At 62.1% G+C, this 22,234-nt stretch overlaps 1 protein-coding gene across 2 annotated transcripts in view; it reads left to right on the forward strand.

Annotated features, from left to right (window-relative positions):
* Nucleotides 1-2,027: 2,027 nt before the first annotated feature.
* Nucleotides 2,028-22,234, forward strand: part of CCDC187 (coiled-coil domain containing 187) — a 46,781-nt gene continuing 26,574 nt past the window's right edge. For both annotated transcript variants that reach the window (XM_036901529.2, XM_036901530.2), the window contains exons 1-9: nucleotides 2,028-2,119; nucleotides 5,634-5,757; nucleotides 7,524-8,014; nucleotides 9,386-9,484; nucleotides 10,983-11,078; nucleotides 15,209-16,269; nucleotides 16,538-16,632; nucleotides 19,326-19,909; nucleotides 20,268-20,355. In XM_036901529.2, coding sequence (XP_036757424.2) covers nucleotides 2,065-2,119; nucleotides 5,634-5,757; nucleotides 7,524-8,014; nucleotides 9,386-9,484; nucleotides 10,983-11,078; nucleotides 15,209-16,269; nucleotides 16,538-16,632; nucleotides 19,326-19,909; nucleotides 20,268-20,355 — 2,693 coding nt within the window. In that variant the 5' untranslated portion in view covers nucleotides 2,028-2,064. The remainder of the gene's footprint in view (nucleotides 2,120-5,633; nucleotides 5,758-7,523; nucleotides 8,015-9,385; nucleotides 9,485-10,982; nucleotides 11,079-15,208; nucleotides 16,270-16,537; nucleotides 16,633-19,325; nucleotides 19,910-20,267; nucleotides 20,356-22,234) is intronic.

Below are 22,234 nucleotides of genomic sequence, written 5' to 3' on the forward strand. Positions count from 1 at the left end.
ACCATAAGATTTGCCTTGGGCAGAACTCTGCTAAATGGCCGCTCCAGTGGGGGTCTCCAGGTGTTAGTGTCAACCCTGGCCCTGTGTTCTGTGCATCCCCCTCCCCAAGTGCAGTCGCCCAGGTGCCTGGGGAGGCAGAACCAGGCACCCTGCCTGGCATTTGTCGGACAAGCTAAGGACAGAGCGGAGGGCAGAGGCTGGCCACCCCACCATCCCTGAGCCAGCTTTCAGACCTGGAACCCGCTGTCTGAAGAGGTGGCCTGGCCGCCAGGGGAGGGGCTCTAGTGCCCAGGGACTCATTGCATCATTTTAACTTGTCTTGCTGTTGGTACCTTTTGGACTGCAGGGCACCTGCGTGACCGCAGGTTTCCTGATTCTGCTCCCCCAGGTGCTTCTGGGAGTGTCCCTGTCTGTCAGAATTCCAGCTGGAGCCCTCCTAGCCCCTCACTTTGCACAGCTGCGCTGCCCCCCGACAATGGTGGGACAAGGGACTGACCCACAGGGCAGTGGCAGAGGCACAGGTGCCGACCATCTGCGTCTGCACAGGGAGGTGCTGCCCCTGGGGGTGTCGGGGTCTCGCTGACCAGGGGGTGGGGGGAATGTTCCAGAACTCCCAGGGAGGAATTCCAGCTCCTTGCAGGCTCCAGCCTGTGTGCGGTCCTCAGACCAGGGGGGCTTCCAGCTGCTTCTCTACCTGATGACAGAGTCAGCCTGGCCCCAGGACCAGGGCACTGCAGAGCCTGTCCACCTTTGGGCACCAAATCTCCCCTGGCTCACGGTGGCCAAGGCGGCCCTGGGCACACAGAGCCCCAGCACCAGCCTGCAGACTGCAGGGTTCACACCCTCTGAGGACCCCCTGGCCCGGGACGCAGCCCAGCGCAGTCGTGCTTGGAGGGCCCAGCTTTGGTCCACGGTGGCCGTGCCAGGTGCCTGGCTCCCCTGGGACAGTGTGGAGCAGCTCCCCAGGGGCCAAGGGGCCTCTGTCCCCTACCATCTCCAGCCACACGCTCGCCCCTGAGTATTTATTCAAGACCAGGCTGCATCCAGTCTCTCTGTCCCCAAACCCAAATTTCCTAAAAACAAAGAGGAGTTTCTCGTCAAGAGGCTGTTTAGAGTTTTGGGAGGTGAGAGACGCAACTGAATTTGGGGTGGTGGTAGAAACAGCAATGCACGGGAGACCCATTCCTCCTCCCTGGCCACGGCGGCGAGCGGGCGCCACCTGCTGGCACTGCCCCTGTAGGCGGCCCTGGGCACTCAGAGAGGGCCCTGCACTTTCCCCAGCAAACACCCGCCAGGACTTCCAGGCCCCCACACCCCACAGGCGCGCTTTTGGAGCTGCGTGAGAAGTAGGACCAGCACCCCCAGTTCAAGAACTAATACAAGGGCCCCAGGAGAGCACAGAGATCCTAAGCCAGCGCCCCGGACCCTGAGGACCCACACGCAGGTCCAGGCCTGGAATGCTGTCCGGTCCCCCCGTGAGGGTGCCCTGCTGACTCCTAGCAGGTGAGGGGCTTCGCTGCTTTGGAGTCCGGTGTAATGGGACCTCACGGCCACCCCGCTGCCTGCATCGTCCCACCTCTGGCCACCGGACACCTGCCCACTGTGTGAGGCCAGAGGGCTATGCCCGAGAGGGGCTGCGAACTGTCCCAGGTGTCCCCGCTCACGCACACATACACCGATGCTTCAGACGGGCAGAGATGACATGTGGGTGGATCTTTGGACCAAGCTGCAGACCCCCTCCCCGGCCCCGTGCTTCCTGACCGCTCTGCCACTGGAAGGGGCTCTGGGCCAGGCTGGAAACCCTGCCCTGCCCTGCCCTGCCCCTACTACTCTGGGGCAGAGTGCCCCAGGGGCATGTCTCCCGGCAGGCCAGGCGATTGTGCTGGCCTTCACTCCCTGAAGCTCCTTGGAGTGGGCCAATGGGAGGAGCCCGCTTGGATGGATGCCCAGGTTTCTCTGGCAACGTTGGGCGGGCCTCTATCCCAGCCTCCCGCCCTACCTCCCCTGTACCTGGAGGCTCAGGGACTCGGGTCCCTGCGGTCTCTGGAGGCTGGCCTTTGAACAATGGCTGCCGCCTGGAGCTCTCCCACAGACAGAGAGGCCTGGAACCTTCCAGCCAGTGAGTATCTTGGGGGCTCTACCTGAGCCCCAGACACCTGGGGGTGTGGGGGAGGGGCAGGCGGTGCCAGCAGGGTGGCTGGATGGGGTGGGGGCACAGAGCTCAGGAGGGGTCTTAGCCTCTCCTTCCACCACGGACTTGGCTGGGTGCCCCTCCAACATTCTGCTCCCCCAGGGAGGGGTCTTCCTGTCTGGGGGCTCCTTCTGAGGGCTTGGGACGTCCTCAGGGGGCAAAGCCAGGCCGGGTAGTGGGATGCGCTGCCTCTGGGTCTTGCTGCAGGGCTGGCACTCAGCTGCCATCTGAACTGTCCCCAGCTTCCCTGTCTGTGAAGCGGGGCTGATGGTTGTTTGTGCATGTGGTCCTGCCTGGCGGGTCCGTTACCCGACAGCGAGGCCAGCTCCACAGGGCCCCCCGGGCTGTCCCCTTCCCCTGGAAGGCTCCCATCAGGAGTGAGTGAGAGGTCAAGGCCCTGGCTGGAAGACCTGTGGGCATGCCCCCCAAAGCCATGGCTTCTCATTGACTCTTCTGAGCCCTTGAGGATGGTTTTGGTCCCCAGGGTGAGGGTGTCTGTGTCCATAGGCAGCTTTCCCTGCGTCGCTGGGCACGCCTAGTCCAGGGGAGCAGGGCCAAGTGCAGGTCTCTGCTCTGTGTTGGGCCCTGGCACCTTCCTCGGGGGAGGGCCCAGGCCACCCGGGGAACATGCTGGACACGGGGCCCAGCCCTGGGTGGGACACCCCACGTGTTGGCCGGCTGAGGGGACATTGCTCTTCACAGCCAGAATACTTGAAGGATTCCAGGCCCAGGGTCGGGGTGCTGGGCAGGGAGAGCCAGGAGGTGGCAGGGCCTGAGCAGGCCTGGGGGGAGCTCCCTGTGGACCCCTCTGTGGGCCCTGAGTCCCTCCTTGGCAAGAGTGGGTGGTGTCTCTGAGGCTCCCTGGGCTGGCTGCAGGCTGGTGTGCCTGTTCGGGTCACTGCACCATGGTCCCAGCGTCTCAGCTAGGGCTTCGCTGGGGCTGGCTGAGGGGTCGGGGTGCCGGGTGCTACATTCTTGCAAGTTGCCTCTGCAGGGCTGTCACAGCTCGGCTATTTGTCCAGGGGCCCACCTCTGCCCATCTGTCCCGCCAACTTCCATCTGGCTTCCCCAGTGACACCCTCCTGCCAGCCTCCAACCAGCTTTCCCAGTTGCTGGCTCTTGTGTCACCATGTTCCCACCCCTCCATCTGCCACCTGTGTGGCCCCAAGGCCCTTTGGGGCCCGCTGTCCCTGAGGACTGAGGTGGCCTCTGCACATGGACTGCTGCGGCTGGAGGCTCCATGTCCATGTCAGGGAACAGGATGAGCTTGGGTCTGCCCACCGTGGGGACCTCTGTGTCCCCAGGGCTGGGTCTGAGTGAATGGCCTCTGGGGGCCAGGCCGATGTCCAGGCCTGTGCCAGCTGCTGTTGCAGCAGGTTCTCTGGTCTTGAACCCTGACCCCGGCAGGGTGGGACTTTCTCCTTCACGGTCCCCTGGCTCCGTCCCTGAGCCTGCTCGGGCTTGCTCCGGGCTTGCCTTCCTGGAGACGAAGCCGTGAGAAGTAAACAGTGTGGCTGCTGAGACCAGAGCTGCTGCTGGAAGGAAGCGCCTCCCCACCGCTGTTGCCTGCCAACCCATGGACCAGCCCAGGCTGTGGGGGAAGCAGGCCACATGCCCCAGGCATGAATGTCAGTGTGCCCAGCAAGGCCCGGGGCAGTGGGTGCAGTGGTGGGGCACCTGGTACCAGGTGAGGATCCCCTGGCGGCAGTGAGGGACAGAGGCCACTGCCCTGGAGAGTCACCACCGTGCATGTGCATCCTGGGACTGCGCAGTGGTGGGGCCTGGGCTGGGCAAGCACAGAGGTGCCCAGCTCCCTTTTCCTGGCCTGTGCCTAGCCCAGGACGAGCTGTGCATCCCTGGTCTTCTGGCCCTTGCAGGGACCCTGCTAGGTGGTGGCGAACATTCTGCACTCTTTCCTGATGAGCAAACTGATGCCTACGGGCTCAGCGTCATGCCTGGGGTCTCCTGGCCTGTCTGGGAGCTGGGGCTCCCCACTACTGTCTTCCCCCCAAGCCTGGCAGGGGCCCCAGTGCTCCTCCCTGCCCTTCACACTAGCCCTTTGGCCTCTGTGGCCCTCCCCGCCAGGTGGTGGCTCCGTCTTTCCTGGCCTTGGGTGCGTGGCTGGGTGTGGAGACTGGGTGTCTGACCCTGCCGGGACCCCAGCCCCAAGACTGTGGCTGAGCCTGTGGAACTGAGGCAGGTGTTCCCCCAGGACAGTTAGCACAGGATAAGGTCAGCTGAGCTCTGCACAGTGTCAGCCCACGGGGCGGGCAGACGGGGGTCCGGGCTAAGGTGGGAGCCACACTGGGCCCCACTTGCACAGTGACAGTGGCGCAAGGCAGGCACGAGGCAGGGAAGGGTGGGGAGGGGGAGGGCGTGCGCAGGGCTGGGGCCTGCCCGTGGGGGGCTGCCCTCCCAGCAGCCCTCCCGGAGCCTTGGGGGGAGCCACAGGGGTCAGAGCTGGCACAGCTGCTGGCAGCCACCGGCCACGGCCCAGCTCCGAGACCCGCGGTCGCCGCCGTGGGGCAGGAAGGGGGACTGGTGGGGCAGCAGTGGGCTCTGGGCAGAGGGTCATGGACCAGGAGAGGGAGATTTCCAGAAGGCCTCCGGGAGCCGAGTCTGAAGCCGCAGGGAGCTGGCCCAGCGTGCGGAGGGAGGAGGGGAGGAGGCCCAGTGCTTGGCTGACCCAGGGAGACCTCGATGCTTGCCGGGCGACTTTCCCGGCTTGCGGTGTCAGCAGAGCGACGAAGCTGACCACCCGCCGTATGTGCGGCGCGGCTTCTTGCTGGAGCTGCGGCCCGGCTGACTGCATGGTCTGCCTTCCCACCCGCACCCCACTGCCCCGTTTGGGAGAAACTTCTCAGCTCAGCTCCTGCCTCTTCCCCTCAGAATGACCCTGCCCCTCTGTCCTGTCGGGAGCACGGCTGGAGAGTCTGGGGGGACGCTGGGGAGAATGTGGGGGCCAGAGGGCCTGGTGGGGGCCAGTCCTTCAACAAAGGCCTCTGCAGGTTGGAGGGCTTGGGCAGGGGGTTTTGGGGTGTGGAGGGGTGGGGGTGGGGCTTTATTCTCGCCCATTCTTGTCAGGGGGCAGCTGCCAGGGTGGGGAGGCCCTTTGGGAACAGAAGGAGGCTGAGCTGTCTTCAGGAGCCGCCTCCCGGCCCAGCGTCTAAGGGTGGTTTGGGGAACGCCATTGTCACCCCCGCTGTCATCCCCAAGCCTGCTATAATATCCCAATACCTGCGGCCTCCCGGGCAGTGGAAGCTGTCTGCAGGCCGAGTACCTTCCCAGCACATCAGGGACCCCCCCCCCGCAGATCCACTGGCAGGGCCCGTTTTCCCAGCCCCCCGCGGCACCCCCGTGCAGCCTTGGGGCAGTTCTCTGGGATGGCTGACCACCTGCGAACATCATGAAGAAACGCACAGTGAGGTCCGCTGCATTTCAGCTTTGCCGGGTGATGTCCCCAGTGGAGCAGGCGAGCCCGGACAGGGCAGGACTCCTGGCCAGGTGGACGAGGCGGAGCCCAATGGCAGCCGTGTTGCTGCCAGCAGGGGGACATGGCCACAGAGGTGCGTCATCGGTGTGGGCCACCAAGTGTGGTTGAGGACTGTGGGCTCAGAGGCCTGCCCCCTGCCCTGCCTGGTGGCAGCCACCTCCAGACATCCCTGGTTCCCCAGGACAGATTCTTTGAAATAAGCCTTGAGCCCAGCGCCCCATTCTCCGTGCCTGCCTGGAATCAAGGGGTCTTTTGCTGTGACCCCCCTTTCTCTGGGGCTGCTCTAAAAGGAGAGCCTTTAGGGCAACTCCAGACACAGCATTCATAGCTCCTCAGCCACTCCTGGCTGCTCCCGGGCTCTCTGGCTGGGGCGGACACACCAGAGGCTCACAATGCCCAGGGCTGGGGTGGGGCCTCCGGTTGCCCAAGGTTACACTGCTGCCGCTGGGCGGGGCTGTGATTTGAGCCAGCCCTCCTCCTCGGGGCGCCACGCCTGCGTGCCCTCCGCGGCACTCTGCCTGCAGGGGTCATTGAGAAAGTGACAGGACGCCCGTGGAAAGAGGGCAGGGCTGGGCTGTCCCAGGAGCGCAGCGGCCGGGCCAAGGAGGCAGGACTGGGGCTCCTGGGGCTCAGGCATCTTGAGCTACTATGTCTGTGGGCAAAAGGGTGCCCTGAGCATGTGCCAGGGGGAGCTGAAAAGCCAGTGCCGGTTTCCCACCCAGCCTCCAAGAAGCCAGAAGACGGGGACGTAGAAAGAGGTGGTGATGTTTTGAGTCGGTGCCTCGGCCCAGCTGGCCCCACCTGACCCCAGCCTGGAGTCGAGCTCCACCCCTGCCTCTAATTCTCACCCCGGGAGCCCACCCCACACCCCGCCTCTCACTGCATCCTCACCCTGGTCAGTTTGCTCCCCAGCGTGGCAACCCCCAGCCCCGGTGCCCTGCTGGGAGTGCTGGTTGGAGCCCCAGCAGGACTGAAGGCCTTAGCTCACTGCCACTGAGTGACACAGTGTTATTATGCTGTCATGGGGCCACCTGGAATTCTCTCCCACCCCTCTGAGAGGCAGCCCACTAGGAAGGCCCCCAGGTCATTGCCACCTGTGGTTCCGCAGCATAGGCCCAGTTTCCACGACCTGCTGCGGGTTTTCCTCGTGGGCCAGGGGGTCAGGACAGGCCAGCACCCGGAGACGGGCAGCAGCCAGCCCCCCTTGAGCAGGGATGGGTGCAGGACTGCAGGCCACGAGGCTGCCCTAGGAAAGCGCCATGTGACCACAGGGCGGGTGGTGACTGTGGTTCACCTGGCCCTGCCCATGCTTCAGCCCTGCAGCTGCGTCCACCTTGCTCATGGGCATGCTGCCCGCCTGTCTGGGGGAAGGGATGCAGCCCCACCCCACAGATAGCCAGAGACAGTGCCCCCATTCCCGCAGGGCCCTGGGCAGGCCAGCCATCAGGAAGGCCACTGTCAAGTCCAGGTAGTGTTTGTGCCAACTCCAGGGCAGATGCCATGCCGTTCCCTGGAGGGCAGCCAGGCCAGAGGAGTGAGGATGGGGGGCCAGGGGGCCTCAGCTGTCTGCTTTTCCTGAGCCTCAGTTTCCCCATCTGTACATTGGCCTGATGGTGGTGCCTGCTTCAAAGGAATGTGGTCGGGATCTGAGAGACTGTCACAGCTCTGCCACACACAAGGGGCCGTGTTATCGTCCCCTCCCACCCATCTCAGTCTGTGGACATTCTGAGACAGGAATAGCAGAGCAGTTGGGGTGCCAGAGACAGTGGGGTGCAGTGTGAGATGTTGGCACTGTGGGCCTCCACACCTGACCATCCGTCTCTGCTTCTCTCTCCCAAGGGAAGGTGGGCTCTGTCCACCCGTGGCCCAGGATGACTTCATGGCTGCCCTGAGGTGGTCTGGGCCCTCCCAGCAGCCAGGTGCTCCCCACTTGGCCTGGCCTGACCGCATCGAGCAGGCAGGCCCCCGGGGTAAGGCCTGCAGCCCCCCTTTGCGGTCAGCAGGTGAGGCGGCCAAAGATGGGGACAGCTCAGTGTCACCTGGCCGCCTCTCTGGCTCCTCAGGGGGCCACGGGCCATGCACACCTGGCCACTGGCCCTGGAAGGAGAGACCCCCACAGGTGCTGGGGCCCTCGAGGCAGCCCAGAGAGAGCAACGCACGGCTGGAGCAGCTGAGGAACAAGATCCGGGCCCAGGCTCAGTGGCAGGAGAGCTGCGCCTCCCTGGGCACCTCGATGCCCTCCAGTGCCAACATCAGCAAAGCCTGCACACCGGCCCCCCGGAGGATGGCCCGAAGGCCGGAGAACCCCCCTCCAGCCCCGGCCTACCCAGGTCAGAGGCAGCTTTCCCCAGTGAGGGGAGCGTGGGCAGCCAGGCGGCAGCAGGATGGAGGGTGGCTGGGAGGGGCTGCTTGGGACTGGGCTGTGCCAGGCACCAGGTGCACACACCTGGGCTGGTGCTGAGGGGCTTAGAGTCCTCTTGGGAGGTACCTGTGAGCTGAGCTAACACAGGAAGAAGGTTCATGGATGGGGATGGAGATGGAGGCAGGTGGGGGAGGCCGTGAAAACACCAGTGCAGTGTGTGGGGAGGAAGGGGCCCTGGTCCTGGGGCCTGGAGGCTGCAGACCTGGTGAGGGGGGCTGGGGGGCTGCAGCAGGTGTGTGGTGGGACTCAGGCCGGGAATGCCCTGAAAAGCCTGCAGGGGCTTCTAAGGCCCCCAAAGGCAGTTTCGGGTGCTGGGCATATGGGTGGACAGGAGTGAGGGGGATTTAAAGAAATATCCAAACACAGCTTCCCTGCTGGACGGATGGTGGAGATGCAACCTGGGTGCTTTTCTCATTGCATAGGTGCACAACTTTTCTAGGAGACAGGGAAGATGTTTTCTTTATTATTTTTAAGATTATATGCTTTTTAAAAAAATGTGCTAAAATGCACATGACATAAAGTTTGCCAACTTAGCCATTTTTAAGCAAACAGCTGGGGGGGCATCAGGCACATTGACATGGCCATCCCCACCATCATCTCCAGAACTTTCCATCTTCCCAAACTGAGTCTCTGTCCCCATTGAACACTCACTCTCCATCCCCTCCCCAGTCCCTGGCCCCCCACCCACCCTCTGTCCCTGTGGATCTGACCCTCCAGGGGCCTCCTGGGAGTGGAGTCCCACAGGGTCTGTCCTTTCGTGTGGCTTTTTTCCTAAAGGAAGCTGCAATGCCCATTCATCATAGAGCTTCCGGAAAAGTACAAAGAATGGATGAAACTGGTCCGCGTTCCCCGTGGGCCTCTCTCTCCCAAACTGCCCTGGGTAACACTTTGGGTGTGACCCTCTAAGGCCTATACTCCTCCTTGCAAAAATGAGGCTTTATGCATGGCCGCAACACCCCCTTCTCGTGCTCCATAGGCCAGGCAGCCCACCGTCCCAGCTCACAGCACAGAGCCCTGCTCACCTCTGGCTGGTAAAGCTGCTGCCAGAGGCATCTGTGCCAGTCCTGGCTGGAGAGCCATGCCACTGCAAGCCATCTTTCCAGCTAAGCACTGGCGTGTGTCTGGACTGGCCCTTTGCATGGGATGCACTCAGACTTGGAGCCTTAGGCAAAAGCACAATGTTTAAAGGCTTTTGAGCAGCTTCCAGATGGGGACCTTTTCCTAGAAATTCTTTGAAGAATCTCTTTCCTCACGATGACCCCTTTCCACTTTGCTCCAGGCTTAGGCATCCTGAGTGCCGCTGAGGGCAGAGTAGAAGACACGGCAATCCCTGGCCAGGGGCATGAGCCCCGTAGGGTCTCCCAGCACCGTGCCTCAGGTGAGTGGCTCCTTAGTCAGCCATCCTGGCAGCCCTGGAGGAAAGCTCGGGCCAAGGTGCGCAGCATGGTTCTGGACCCAGCACTCCAGCTTCTCTCTCACCCCGTGTGATTGGCTTTTATGATCCCCAGTCAGATGAGGACACTGAGGGTCAGAGAGGACCCCAGCCATGACAGGCCAAGCAGGGATTTGGACCCAGCCTGCTATTTTCTGGAGCCTGATTTCTAATCCTGCCTCTCCAGCAGGACAGGAATCCAGGCAGGCCCTGCTGAGTGTCAAAGGAAGGGCCATTCTCTACCCCTCTGCTCCAGGAGGCTTCTGGGGCCATCAGCCAAATATGGGACTCGGCCAACAGCCACTTGGGGACCTCACAGCCCAGTGCCATTGGTGGGCCGCTCTTGGCAGTTACATTTCATCCTCCCAGTTTTAGAACCTTCTGGAAGCTGGACATAGAGCAGGGTCTGGGTCTTTTGTTTATTAAATTGCAAAATACACATAACCATTCCCAAGCACACAGCTGGGGGGCATCCAGCACATTCACATGCTGTGTAGCCGTCCCCACCATCATCTCCAGAACCTCCCATCTCTCCAGGCTGAGACTCTGTCCCCACCAAACGCTCACTCTCCGTCCGCTCCGCGTCCATTCTCCGTCCACTCCCGCCTGGGCCCCGCCCTCCGCTCTCTGTCTCTGTGGATCCGACGCCTCAGGGAACCTCCTAGGAGTGGAGTCCCCTTGTCTGGGCCTGGGTCTTGAAGCCCTTCCTGTCAGCAGGGCCAGGGTACTGAGGACAGAGGGACAGGCTGGGACCCAGCGACCCTGGGGGCCTGGAGATCCTCTGGGCCTGAATTTTCCCACACTGGCTGGCCGGCTAGTGTTTGAGCAGATCACAGATGCAGGATGCCCCCAGCAGTGGACAGAGATGAATGAAGGCCAAAGGGCTCGGGGATTGGTGACCGCAGTGGGTCTCAGGAAGCCAGCCCACTCCAGTTGGCCGCCGTGATTGCCGTGGAACACGGACAGCCCATCCCTGCCATCCAGCCGGGGTGGACCCTGCTGTATGAAGGCCCCTCTGGCTCTGGCTCTGGCTCTGGCTCTTAACCCTCCTCCCCTGCCAAGCCCGTGTTCAGTCTGGCCAGCCACCTTGCCGTGGGTTCACCCATCAGTCCTTTATTCATTCAACGAACGTGAGCACCCGGCTGGGTGCGGGAGGCTGGGGAGGGAGGCTGTTCCTGTCCTCAGGAGCTCTCAGCCACCAGACACCTGGGAATCTGTGCACCGTGATGGAGCGTGTGGGAGCATTTCCCAGGGCGGCCCTCAGTCGGGTGTGTCCCTCAGGCCAGCGCTCAGCTGCCGCCACTGGGGCACAGGACCAGGGCCCAGGCAGGAGGGCCATGTGGCTCCACAGGAGCCGGCCCGGGAGCAGGTCCGTCCTTGTGTGCCTTGGCCGTAAGCCACTCTCACCTTCTCTCCCTCCCTCTGCCCCCTCCTCTTGCTGAAGTCTTACAGAAATATGCCAGAAGGATGGAAAGTAGTTCTTATAAAAGACAGAAGGCCCCCAAGTTGCTCGCTCCTAGAAAAGCTGCCAGAGACAAAGGTAAGTTTTGTCTTTTGGGGCCCTGGCAGGGCTTGGGGACGTGAGTCTAGGACCCCGCTCACTCGGTGGGCACATGGCTTCCGTTCTTGGAGCTGGGCTGGGGGCGGGGCGGCAGGGGGACTGCCCTGCACAGTGGGGGCAGAGTTGGTGTCTGCGCTGCAGACAACTGCAGACTGGCATCACTGGGGTGGCGGGTGGTCCCAGAGGCACAGGGCCATCCCTTGGGATGTGGAAGTCCTTAAAGCCCCATGCAGAGTGAGCGGCCCATTCTGCACTGCTCAACGTCTGTAACAGGAAGTTTGTAAGGACACAGAGCCCTCAGCCGCCGCAAGCCGGCCTGCGCCTGGGGACGCCCGGGGCATGGGCGGCCCTGCAGCCATCGCTGGCAGGTCTGTTTGCTTCTTTGTTCTGCGGCATCACTTGACAAGCTGTTGCCATTTTGCTGCCTCTGCAGCGGGCAGTCTGGCGGAGGAATGGGCTTCTGTTGGCCAGGTTGGGGCTGAGAATTCCAGGCAGCAAGCCCGGAGCGTGCCTTTCCCTGAGCACGTGGTGGTAGGAGGGGCCCTGGATGTTGCCCGCTTTCTCAGACCCCTTCCCCTCAGGGGTGCATCTGTGACGGCAGTTTCCTAAGCACGCCCCAGGAGAGTGCTACTGAGTGGGGTGGGCCCTCGGTCACAGAGGGATTTCTAATTCGGGCGTCTCTTCCCTGAGGCTTGGGCATGGTGTTGGCAGCCTGCAAAGACCCAGCTGCCCAGCCTGGATACAGGTTATGGAGCTGGTGGGGTGAACCGGAGCGGGGCCCTGCCCTAGGGCTGCTGTGGGCGTGGGTGTGGGGACCAGCGGGAGGCAGCATTCTCATCGTTGCAAGGTTCTCCGCGGGTAGGCAGAGTGGCCGCTCTCAGTGCCTGTCTTGCGTGTGCCGTGCGCTAACGTGGGGACCTTAGCTCGTGCATCCTCCCTGAGCTCCTCTGGGGAAGGTGGGTTGGCTCCTGTTTGGTAGAGGCTGGGACTGACTCATAGGCTCAGCAGGTGAGCGGGCGGGCCTGCCCCGTCCCTTTGGGTCTGGGCTCTGGGGCCACCACACCACGGGGCTTGAGGACGCCGCTGAGCGCTCCCATCTAGGAAGCCTGCACACCGGGGAGGTGGGCTCTGCGGGACCCTCGGTCTTGGGGTAAGCAGCGCCGAGCCTCAGCTTCCTCCTAGGGCATGAGGTCCCAGCCCTGGATGAGAGCGGGCAGTGCCCGAGTGCCGTTATTCCCACCCCACATCACCGGACATGCACCTCCTCTGCTCTGGGGGAGCCGAGCCTGGGGGAATGAATCCGAGTCTCCCTGGCCTGGCACAGGCCCTGGAGTTCCGCGGGGAACCTCAAGCGGGGCCCTGGCCCTGGCGCGTGTGCATTCATTGAGTGGCCAAGGTGCTGCAGGAGAGGAGGGAAGCCGCTCCTGGAACTGGAGAGGGATGGAAACCTGGAGACCCGGAGAAGGTTCCAGAAGGCCTGAGGAAAATGAACGACATATAACAATTTTCTGCATCATTGTCCCCCCTCCCTCAGCTTTTCCATTTGTTTTATTTTAATGGCTCCCTTGAAAAATGACCGGCTCTCTGCCTGACACTGGGTCAGAAGGGCACGCCACGGGCCGCATTGATCACCGCAGCCACGTGTCACCTTGGTGGGGTTGGCCATTAGTTTCTGTCAGCAATGAAGTCGCATCTGGGCTAAGGAGAGATGAGTTTGGGTTCAGAGGTCAGAGCCATAGGACCTGGGAATTGGATGAATTAGAAATTTGCTGTAGTTAACAAAAAATTAAATCACGATAGTTATGAAATCTTCATCCATCCCGGCCAAAGGAAAATGAAGCCCGGTATTTAATTTCGGATTATACCGCCTCACTTTGCATTTTTTATCATAGATTAGGTCGGCCTGGAGCTCTGACAGGGCACTTGGGGACTTCATCCATTCCCACAGATTAAAAATCCTCTCGTAAAAAAATTAATTGCCATTAAACTGCTCAGCAGGAGAAACGAATGTGCCCTTCAGGACCCATTATTGAGCCGGACCCTCCGGCGGGCTGATGGGGAGGCTGAACCACCCGCGATGGAGGGGCCTGTGGCGGGGGTGCAGAGGGGGCCCCGGCCGGCAGGCAGCCCCCTCCCCACAGCGGGGTCCCCGCCCAGTGCCCCCCAGAGGGAGCAAGGGCAGGGTGGAAGGCGGTCAGCTTTGTGCAGTGCAGGGCAATAGGGACCAGGATGGACGGAGCCCCTCCCTGGGGAGCCCACCCCCGGTCCCGCTCGGAGCCCAGAAGCGGCCAGGTGGACAGTCCCGCCCTGGCCCTGCCTTTGACTCGACCCTGAGCCGGTAGAACCCCAACCCTTGGGGCCCAGCTCCTGCGGGGGTGGTGACCTCTCTGCTCTTTCATCCTGGTGGCCCTGGGGAGAGGTGCTTACAGATGGGGAAACTGAGGCACGGAGCAGTTACGTCACTTGCCTGAGGTCCAAAACTAGTGATCACAGAGCATGACTTTAAACCTGGGTCTGGGGACCCATCGCGTCTCCAGGGACTCAGGGCTGGAGGGCACGGCCTGGGGCAGAACCGAGCTCTGCAGCTGGGGTGGCCTCTGGGGGTCCTGTTTCGCAGAGGGCGTGGCTTTAAAAGGGTTGTGGGCCTTGGGGGTGTGTTGCTCTACCCCTTCCTGGATCCCCTGCTTCAGGCATGTGGCTGATCAGGGTCTGGGCCATATGCACCCTGGAGGCCTGGACCCCGTCTGCTTGCCTGCCTCCCAGGGGCTCTGTGCTCTGAATGGCCCCTCGACGGGCACCTCACTTGGCAGAAATGCCCTCTGCCTGGGGAGCAGGGCAAGTCTTGGCCCTGGTGATCTTGTTTCCCCTGGTGCTGCCTTGGGGCCCTGGAAGGGGGCAGGCGTGTGCACTTGTGTGCGCACCTGCGTGTGCACGTGCACGCGTGTGCTCTGAGTGTGCATGCATGTGAGACCCCCACCAGGTCGCTGTGGTTGTGTTTGTAATGCTGGAGGGGCTGATACTGGCATTCATGGGGTGTAATCTGAGATTTTTGAAGTAAAGGTTGATAAATGATGTTTATTATGTGACAACATCTGAAGAAAGCTGGTTTCTGGGTGCGCCACGTGGTCGTTCATTTCCGCACCTCCAGGCCCCTCCCTGCCAGCCTGCCCTGTTCCTTGATCCCACAGCCCCGTAGTCTCTGAGATTCACCAGTTTGAAAGCAAATTAATTTCCTCAGGCTCAGTGCAAATGACTAGCCTCAACCTGGCCCGCCCACTCACCCTGCGGCGAGCTGGTGTGTGCTGACGCAGTTACTATTATGATCTTTAATATCCTGGCACCTGTCCACTGAGCACGTGCCCTGTGCTGGGCCTGAGTGGAGAGTTCTCCAGACAAAGCTGTAGGGAGCAGGTTTTGCACCCGGTTCCCTGAGGGCCAGAGAGGCTGCGCCACGTTTTGAGGTTGTCCTGGGGCTTGGCCCTGTCCTGGAGCACGTGGACCGGCCTCGCCCAGGACCCTGGCTTCGGCTGCGTTTTCTCTAAGATTCTGCACCTGGAGGAACGGATGGGCTCTGAGGCAGGCGCTGCTCAGGTCCCCTCCTGCCCTCTCCAGGCCCCAGGGCAAGGCCTTCTCCAGAGGCCCGGGTCCCCCTTGGAATTAGGCACTTTGTGCCCCCAGCCTGGGTGCGGGAACAGCTCCTCTCCTGGCTGCCGGTCAATGCCCTCCAAACCCACCATGGGACGCGGCCCCGGGAAGTCACTATGTGGGGGGTATCTCTGTCCCCAAGGGGCACACTTTTGCGTCTCAGGAGGCAGAGCACTTCCAGACGTAGGACACCATCAGGGTCCCCCCAGCAGCCTGGCACCCCCAGTCTGTGTTGTTTCCGCCTTGCCCAGAGCAGGCGGCTCTGTGTTAGGTGCCCAGGAGCAGCCTCAAGTGGCCCAGACGTGGCCCTGACCCCCTGCGGGCTTCTGTGAGTCCATGTGGAGGGCAGAGTCCAAGAGGGGCACTCCCCTGGGCAGAGCCGAGGGTGCCTCAGCTCTGGGCGCAGGCTGTGTTCCTCCCGAGTCTGGCAGCTGCTGCTCCACTGTGACTGCCTGTCTTTGCAGGACTCAGCAAGGAAGTCGGGGCTGCTGAGAGCGCCCCAGTCCACCCCCGGATTCCCAGTCCGGCTTCTGACTGCAGTGACCAGCAGGTGTCTGCCAGCACGCCCAGCCTGACCTCCCGGAGTCAGCCGGCAGCCACACAGACCGGGATGGCCACCCTTCAAGGCCTCCGCCAGCAAATCCAGACTGGGCTGGAGCTGGCCCGGGCCCGCCACCCCAGAGGAGGCCAGGCGCTCTGGCCGTCCAAGTGGGCACTGCAGGGCCTGGCCGGGAGGAGGCTGCAGGGCCCCTCAAGTGCCCCGGACCTGCGTGGCTCCTCCTGGAAGAGCCCTCGGGCCGTGGCAGAGGGGAGGTGCCCCTTCTCAGAGGGGACTGGCAGCCTCCCCACCAGGCAGCGCTGGAGCACCTTAGCCGAGTGGGGGTCCTCTCCACAGAGGGCCTGGGCAGCCCAAGGACGGCACCCCTCCTTCCAGAGGACTGGAAGCCCCCCTGAAAGATTCGGCGCCTCCATGCAGCGGCCCTGGAGTGCCTCCGCCCGCCAGCCCTCCAGTCGGCAGAGGACCTGGGCTGCTTGTAAAGACTGGGAGGCTTCTAAGCGAGGACCGTGGAGCCCTCTGGAAAGGCCAGGCCCTCCCGCCCAGCGGTCCTGGAGCACCTCCTTCACTCAGAGGGTCGGCATCCCCCACAGGGGCGAAGGCTCCCTCCTGCCTCCCTCGGGAGTGAAGCACGCCTGGCCGAAGCCAGGGCTGACTGCCCCTCAGAATGCACCTGGGAAGGAGAACCAGGTGCAGACACCATTGCCCGGCCCGAAGCCGCGGGGGCTCCTGGGCCACCCCTACAGCTCCAAGTCCTTGCGGGAGTTCATGCACCGGAAGAGGATGGCCCGTCGGCAGCAGGCCCTGGAGGAGAAGGCCTCGGCCGAGCAGGCGTTGGAGCTGAGAGCCCGGAGGCTGCAGGCTGTCTACAAGAAGCAGAGGGAGGCCGTCCTTGGCCGAGCTGCCCCCATGGTCTCCCAGACGCGCCCCAGCATCGTGACCTTTGTCCCACACTCGGCACCGTCCAGGGTATGCCCCAGGGTGCGGGTAAGGATGGGGTGTGGGTCAGCTCAGCCACTGAGCCCCCAGGGTCCCCAGATGCCTGCCTCCCTGGGTTCAAAGGGGCTCTGGAGGGGACTCCATTGCCTCTGTCCCAGCCCCTAAAGAGGGACCCCCACCAAGGGGTTTAGCCTGAGACCCCTGTGGAGACCCCGGAGTCCATTCTGAGGCTGAGAGACAGGGTCTTGGGGTCTTAGGGCCCCAGACTGGGCTCTGACTGTGTCCCTCTCTGCTTTAGGGTCTGGAAGCCCCTGGGAGCCCGGGGCCACCTGTGCTGGAGTGGAGCAAGGTGACCTCTGGCATGGTGCTGGGGGACCAGGAGGCCCCTGGCAGGTGAGTATGCAGAGGAAGGGCTGCGCTTCTGGGCAGGGGCTGGCTGCCAAGGGTACCTCTGGGGGTGGCACCGTGGCTGTGCAGGGCTGGTCCTCGTGGCCGTTTGTCTCCCTTGACATGCTGTTCCTGTCGCATGAGGCCGATGTTCGGAAGTGCAGGAGTCAGTCTCGTTCAGCACATTCCCAGTGTCGTGCAGCCACCACCTCCACCGGGTTCCAGGACAGCGGGTCCCTCCACGGGGAAGCCTCAGGCCTGTTAGCAGCCCCTCCCTGTTCCTCCCCGAGAACCCCCAGTCCGCTGGCCATCTCTGGATCCGTCTGCTGTGGACGTTCCATGTTATGTGTTTGGCTTCTCTCTGAGTTTGTTTGCTAGGTCCATCCCCACTGGAGCAAGTGTCCTTTTTTACGGCCGAGTCATATTCCACACGTGGTCTCATGGTTTGTTAATCCATTGGCCAGTTGATGGACCTTTGGGCTGTTTCCCCTTTTGGCTGCTGTGAATGAATTGCCGGGACTCCTGTTTTCATTTTCCCTGTGTGCACATCCAGGAGGGGAACAGCGGCTGTGTGATAGGACTCTGTGTGTGACCTCTGAGGACCCCCTGTTTTCAGCATCACTGCACCATTTGCATCTCCACCTGAGCTCAGGAAGAGTCCAGCTTCTCCGTTTTCTGGTTTTCCCCTTGCTCTTGTTTCATCTTTACTGTGGTGTGTTCGCACTGAGCCAGGCCAGCTGTCCGGAAGCCCCCTTCCCTGAGCAGAACCTAGAAACATAGGGTCAGGAGACCCCCCACCTCTCACTGGAGGCTGGTGTCCCGGGGCTTGGGCTTTGCAAAATGCCATGTGGATGCCATGCCAGCTGCTCCCTGGCCACCTGCCCAGTGGAGCAAGGAGGGTGGCACCAGGAGGCACTGCCAAGCAGGCTCTCCATGCATGCACAGTATGACCCTGGCGGGAGGGAGGGGCTGGCCCAGAGGCTAAGGAGGGGCCCCTTCGAGATGCCGATCACCAGGAGTGTCCTGGCCTAGGCTCACTCGGAACCTGGCTCCTGGGCGGGTCTTTGGCTTCGGTGTTCTGAGAGGGAACTTTGGACTGACCCCCATGCCCAGCACCCACCTGCTCTGCAGCCCGCAGCCCCCAGGAGGGATGGGCACCACTCCCCTGGGCCCTAGCCCCTGGCAGTTTCTCTCTCTGGCTCCCTTTTGTTTCATTTTGTCTCTAAAGTGCATGTTCCCAGGCTTCCCCACCAAGATCGGGAAGCCCAGGAGTCTGCATTTTCAAACTTTGAAAGTTTACATCTGGTAACATGGAGATGAGAGCAGGGTGTGCAGCCCAGGGAGCGTCCCCACACTGGCAGCCTGCCCCAGACCCGAAGTGGAGCACAGCTCCAGGGCAGCCCTGCCTCAGGAGGTCGGTGATGCTGGGGCAGGACACAGCAGGCCCTGCGTGTTGTTTGTCTTTTCTTCTTTCACTTAAAAAAAAATGCAGTAAAATACGCATGAAACAAAGCTTATCATCTTAGCCGTTCCTAAGTACACAGTTCTGGGCCATCCCCATTGTCTCCAGAACCTTCCATCTTCCCAAGCTACGATTCTGTCCCCATTGAGCAGTCACTCCCCGCCCTCCCCAGCCCCGGGCCCCTGCCCTCTGTCCGTCTCTGTGGATCTGACCCTCCAGGGGCCTCCTGGGAGTGGAGTCCTACAGGGTCTGTCCTTCCGTGTCGGGCTCGTCTCACGGAGCGCAGTGTCCCCCAGGTCCATCTGTGGCTGTGGCGTGTGTCAGGATTCCCCTCCTTTTGAGGGCTGAGTGACACTCATGGCGTGCATGGTCCCCTTCTGCTTCCCTTCACCCGCCAGTGGACTATCACAGTGGGTTTCTTCTAACCTGTGGCTGCTGTGAACAAGGGCGAGCAAATACCTGTTCAAGTCCCTGTTTCCAGTTCTTCGTGTGGATCCCCGATGGGGACTTACTGGGTCCCGTGGTAATTCTGTTTACTTTTTGGGGAACCTGATACTGTTCTCCACAGTGGCTGCACCCCTTCACATCCCCCGAGCGGTGCACAAGGGCTCCCGCCTCCCCAGCACTTGCTGTTTTTGTTCGTTTGTTTTAATAGTGGCCATCCTAACGGGTGTGAGACGGCATCCCACTGTGGGTTTGAGCTCCATTTCCCTAATGATAGTTATGTTGAGCATCTTGTGTGTTTTATTGGCCGTTCATATGTTCTCTTTGGAGAAATGTTTATTTAGTCTTTTGCTTATTTTTTACTTGCATTATTTGTTTTGCTGTTTTTAAGCTGTTCTTTATATATTCTAGATATTAACCCTTCTGAGATGTATGGTTTGTAAATATTCTCTCCTATCCCATAGGCTGCCTTTTTACTCTCTTGATAATGTCCTTTGATGCACAGAAGTTTTAAATTTTGAAACAGTTCAGTTTATCCAGTTTTTCTTTTGTTGCCTATGTTTTCTTGTCTCATAAAAGAAATCTTGCCAACTGTATTCCTTCTTTCTAACAGCTAACTGTGTGTGGCCCTTTGTGTGGGTGGCCCGTAACCATCCCTCTGGTCGTGAACGGACCCCGTAAATAGACGCTGGCTATCACAGAAGCTGCCCTGCCCCTCCCTGCACGTGTGTCTCTGACATGCCGCTGGAGATGGCTGTGCTAGGCCTCACCCTCTCCACCTCTCTCCCTGCAGCTTCTGCCTGTGTTTGAGCAGAGCGTTGAACCGCGCTGGGACGCTGGAGAGGGGAGGCTCCCAAGATGGCCAGGATGGCGCCCCTCTTCTGATGTCTGCTAGTTCCTCCCTGGGCCCCCTAAAGCTGCAGGACCTGGCCACCCACTGCCTGCGCCCGGGGCTGTGCATCTGCTTGGACTCCGAGGAGGCCGAGCACCTCAGCACACCAGGCCCCCTGCACTTTCGGTACAAGCAGGCCCGTCTGCAGGCCCTGGAGGCCACGGCCAACGTTCTGAAGCAGCGGATTAATGTCCTGACCGCCAGGCTGCAGAGGCCCGAGGAGCTGGACTCACCCAGAGACCTGGCCTCAGGCCTGCCGGCCTTGAGCCCCAGCACCGTGCCTGCCGCCCCCACGCTGGCAGACCCAGCCTGCCCTGGAGACCTAGTGCCCAGTGGGGGCAGAGAGCCCCCTCAGGACTGGGCGAGCAAGCAGGCCATGCCTCTTCTCTGTCCCGCCTGCTTCTCAGAAGGCGAGACGACGCTGTGGAGCCCCGGCTGGGAGCGGAGCAGGAGCTCAAGGCACCACGGCTCCAGCAAGCCCCGAGGTAGGGCTGGCACCAGGCCCCGGGTGACCATTAGTCCCGTTAGTGGCCAAGGAGCCCCATCTTCTTCCTGCCCCTCAGTCTCTTCTCCTGCAAGGTGGGTATGATGACAATATTGCAGCCACTGCCCAGGCCACTTGGGGTGATGCAGGTGGCAGCCTGGCACAGCACATGGCGTATGTTAGGTTTCACACCAGTGCAGCCTTTGTCACCGCCACCTTAGCTCTGCAGACAGGGGTGGGGCTGGTTCAGAGGCTAGGTGCCCACAGCTCCTTACCCTGCCTTGAGAAGAGGGGCAAGAAAGTGGGGCAAGGCCTGGTGGCTCCTGGTCAGCGAGGTCCTTGTGCCTTTCTCCCCAAAGGTTTCATGGAGAATGGACGCTTGGAGCTGGACAAGAGACTGGCGAGAAGCACGGCTTCCTTGCAGGGCCTCGGCCCCTTCGCAGGGAGGTAAGCCTCCAGGCACCCTCTGTGCACCCTGGCCTGCTGCGAGCCACGGGGCTGTGGCCGGGGACCCCCAGCACACAACCCGCCTTGGCCGGGGCTGGAAGGTGCAGCCAGACCAGGCAGGAGGGACACTGCTGAGGAAGCCCTGGGCCCAGACCCGTCGCGCTGGGCCCTGGAGCTGGCTGGGTCAGGGCGGGCGAGCCTCAGGTCACACAGTGGCTCTTGGACTCCCGTCTAGCCAGGCTTGGGCAGCAGGCCCCTGGCCCAAGGTCCCACTGACGAGCGAGCGGCCCCTAGGCTGTGCTCCCCTCCTGCTGCCCCTCTGCGCTGGCTTTGGGCCCTGGGGAGACACTGCCGGCCACGCTTTTCTGCATGATTAGCAGGCTGACTGCATCCCGGAGGCCCTGGCACAGGCAGCACTCCAGCCCAGGACCCTGCCCACAGACCCTTGCACCTGCTCATGGCCCCCGTCCACAGCACTGGCTGCGCCTTCCCTGGGGCCACTTCATGCACAGGCCCCTTTGCTTGGGTCCATTTGCAAACAGATGACAACCTATTAGCCCTGAGTAGCCCCCGCAAGGCAGCCCCTCACCTGTCCCCGGGCAGGCCAGCAGGTGCGGGTGGTCTCTGGGGGGCTGGCCTTGCCTGAGTCAGTATCAGCCAGAGCCCAATGGGAACACCTGGGCCCCCGAGGCATTCCTCACCACTCACATCGCCGGGCTGTCCTGGCTAGGGCCCTGGTTAAGAGGCCTCTGGGGGCTGGCAGTGCTGTTAACAGAGCTGGTAGCAGAGGGTGGAGACCACAGTCAGGGCAGCCATGGAGGCTGGAATACACATGGGGTGGGTTGCATGTCAGGAGAGTGATGGTATGGGTGGGGGCAGTCAGAGCAAATCCCAGGTCTGTGCTTAAAGCTGTTGGCCTTGAGCAAAGTCGCATGCCCCCTCCAGCCTCAGAGTCCACCCCAGAAAACGGGGGGGTGATGTTTCCACCTCCAGAGAAGGGCGACTTACCAACACCACCTCAGCCCCTCCCCTCCTGGGGCTTTTCTCTGGAGGGCTCCCCACCATCATCCCCAGGAGTCGCCATCCACCCTGCTTTCCTGATGCCCCCTGGCCTGGCCTCACTGGTGGTGGGTTGGGGGCTTGGTTTTTGGGGGTGTCTTACCTCACCCTCCCCATCCCGCTCCAGGCCCAGCCTCTGTCCAGTGGGGACAGCTACTGGCACCAGCAGGGGGCAGCATCGGGCTGGACTTCACGGCCTCCGCACCCACCCTGGAGACCTTGAGAAGGGCCAGAGGAGGGGAGAATCCTCAAGAGGTTAATTTCGGAGCCCCAGGCTCCAAGGTGGACAGCCAGCCAGCCCCTGTAGGCCCAGGCCCAGTTCTCAGAGCCGAGGGGAGAGGGGCGTGGCCTCCGGGCTGTTCCCATGCAGGGCATCCCCCCGACCAGGGCACCCCGTCCCTGCTTCCCCCACGCCCTTGACCATCCATGGAGAGGCACGCAGAGGCTTGCCCCCGACCACCCAGCGCCCTTGGAGCTCGGGGACCAGGGCTGGTAGCTTTCGGGCCCTCTTTGGGCATCCAGGAAAGGTGCCCCTCTTGTCCCTCCTAAATTAGCAGCCACCACACGTCTCTCAGGCTGCGGCTCTGTGGCAGGTCCCACTGCCCCAGTCCAAGGCCCCCTCTTTTGGCCTGTGACTTCCCACGAGACGCACCCACATCCCGCAGCCATTCAGGCCGGTTTCTGAGTCGTGGGCGATCTCCAGTCTGTCCTTTCCCTCTGGGACCATGGCGCTCAGAGGCAGGGGGTGGGCCCCACCTGTTAGCGTCATGCGTGGCGAGGACCCTCTGTGCGCATGGCCCCAGGACGCCCCTCCACCCCG

This window comes from Manis pentadactyla, chromosome 3, assembly GCF_030020395.1.
Source record: "Manis pentadactyla isolate mManPen7 chromosome 3, mManPen7.hap1, whole genome shotgun sequence".
Classification (NCBI taxonomy): Eukaryota; Metazoa; Chordata; class Mammalia; order Pholidota; family Manidae; genus Manis; species Manis pentadactyla.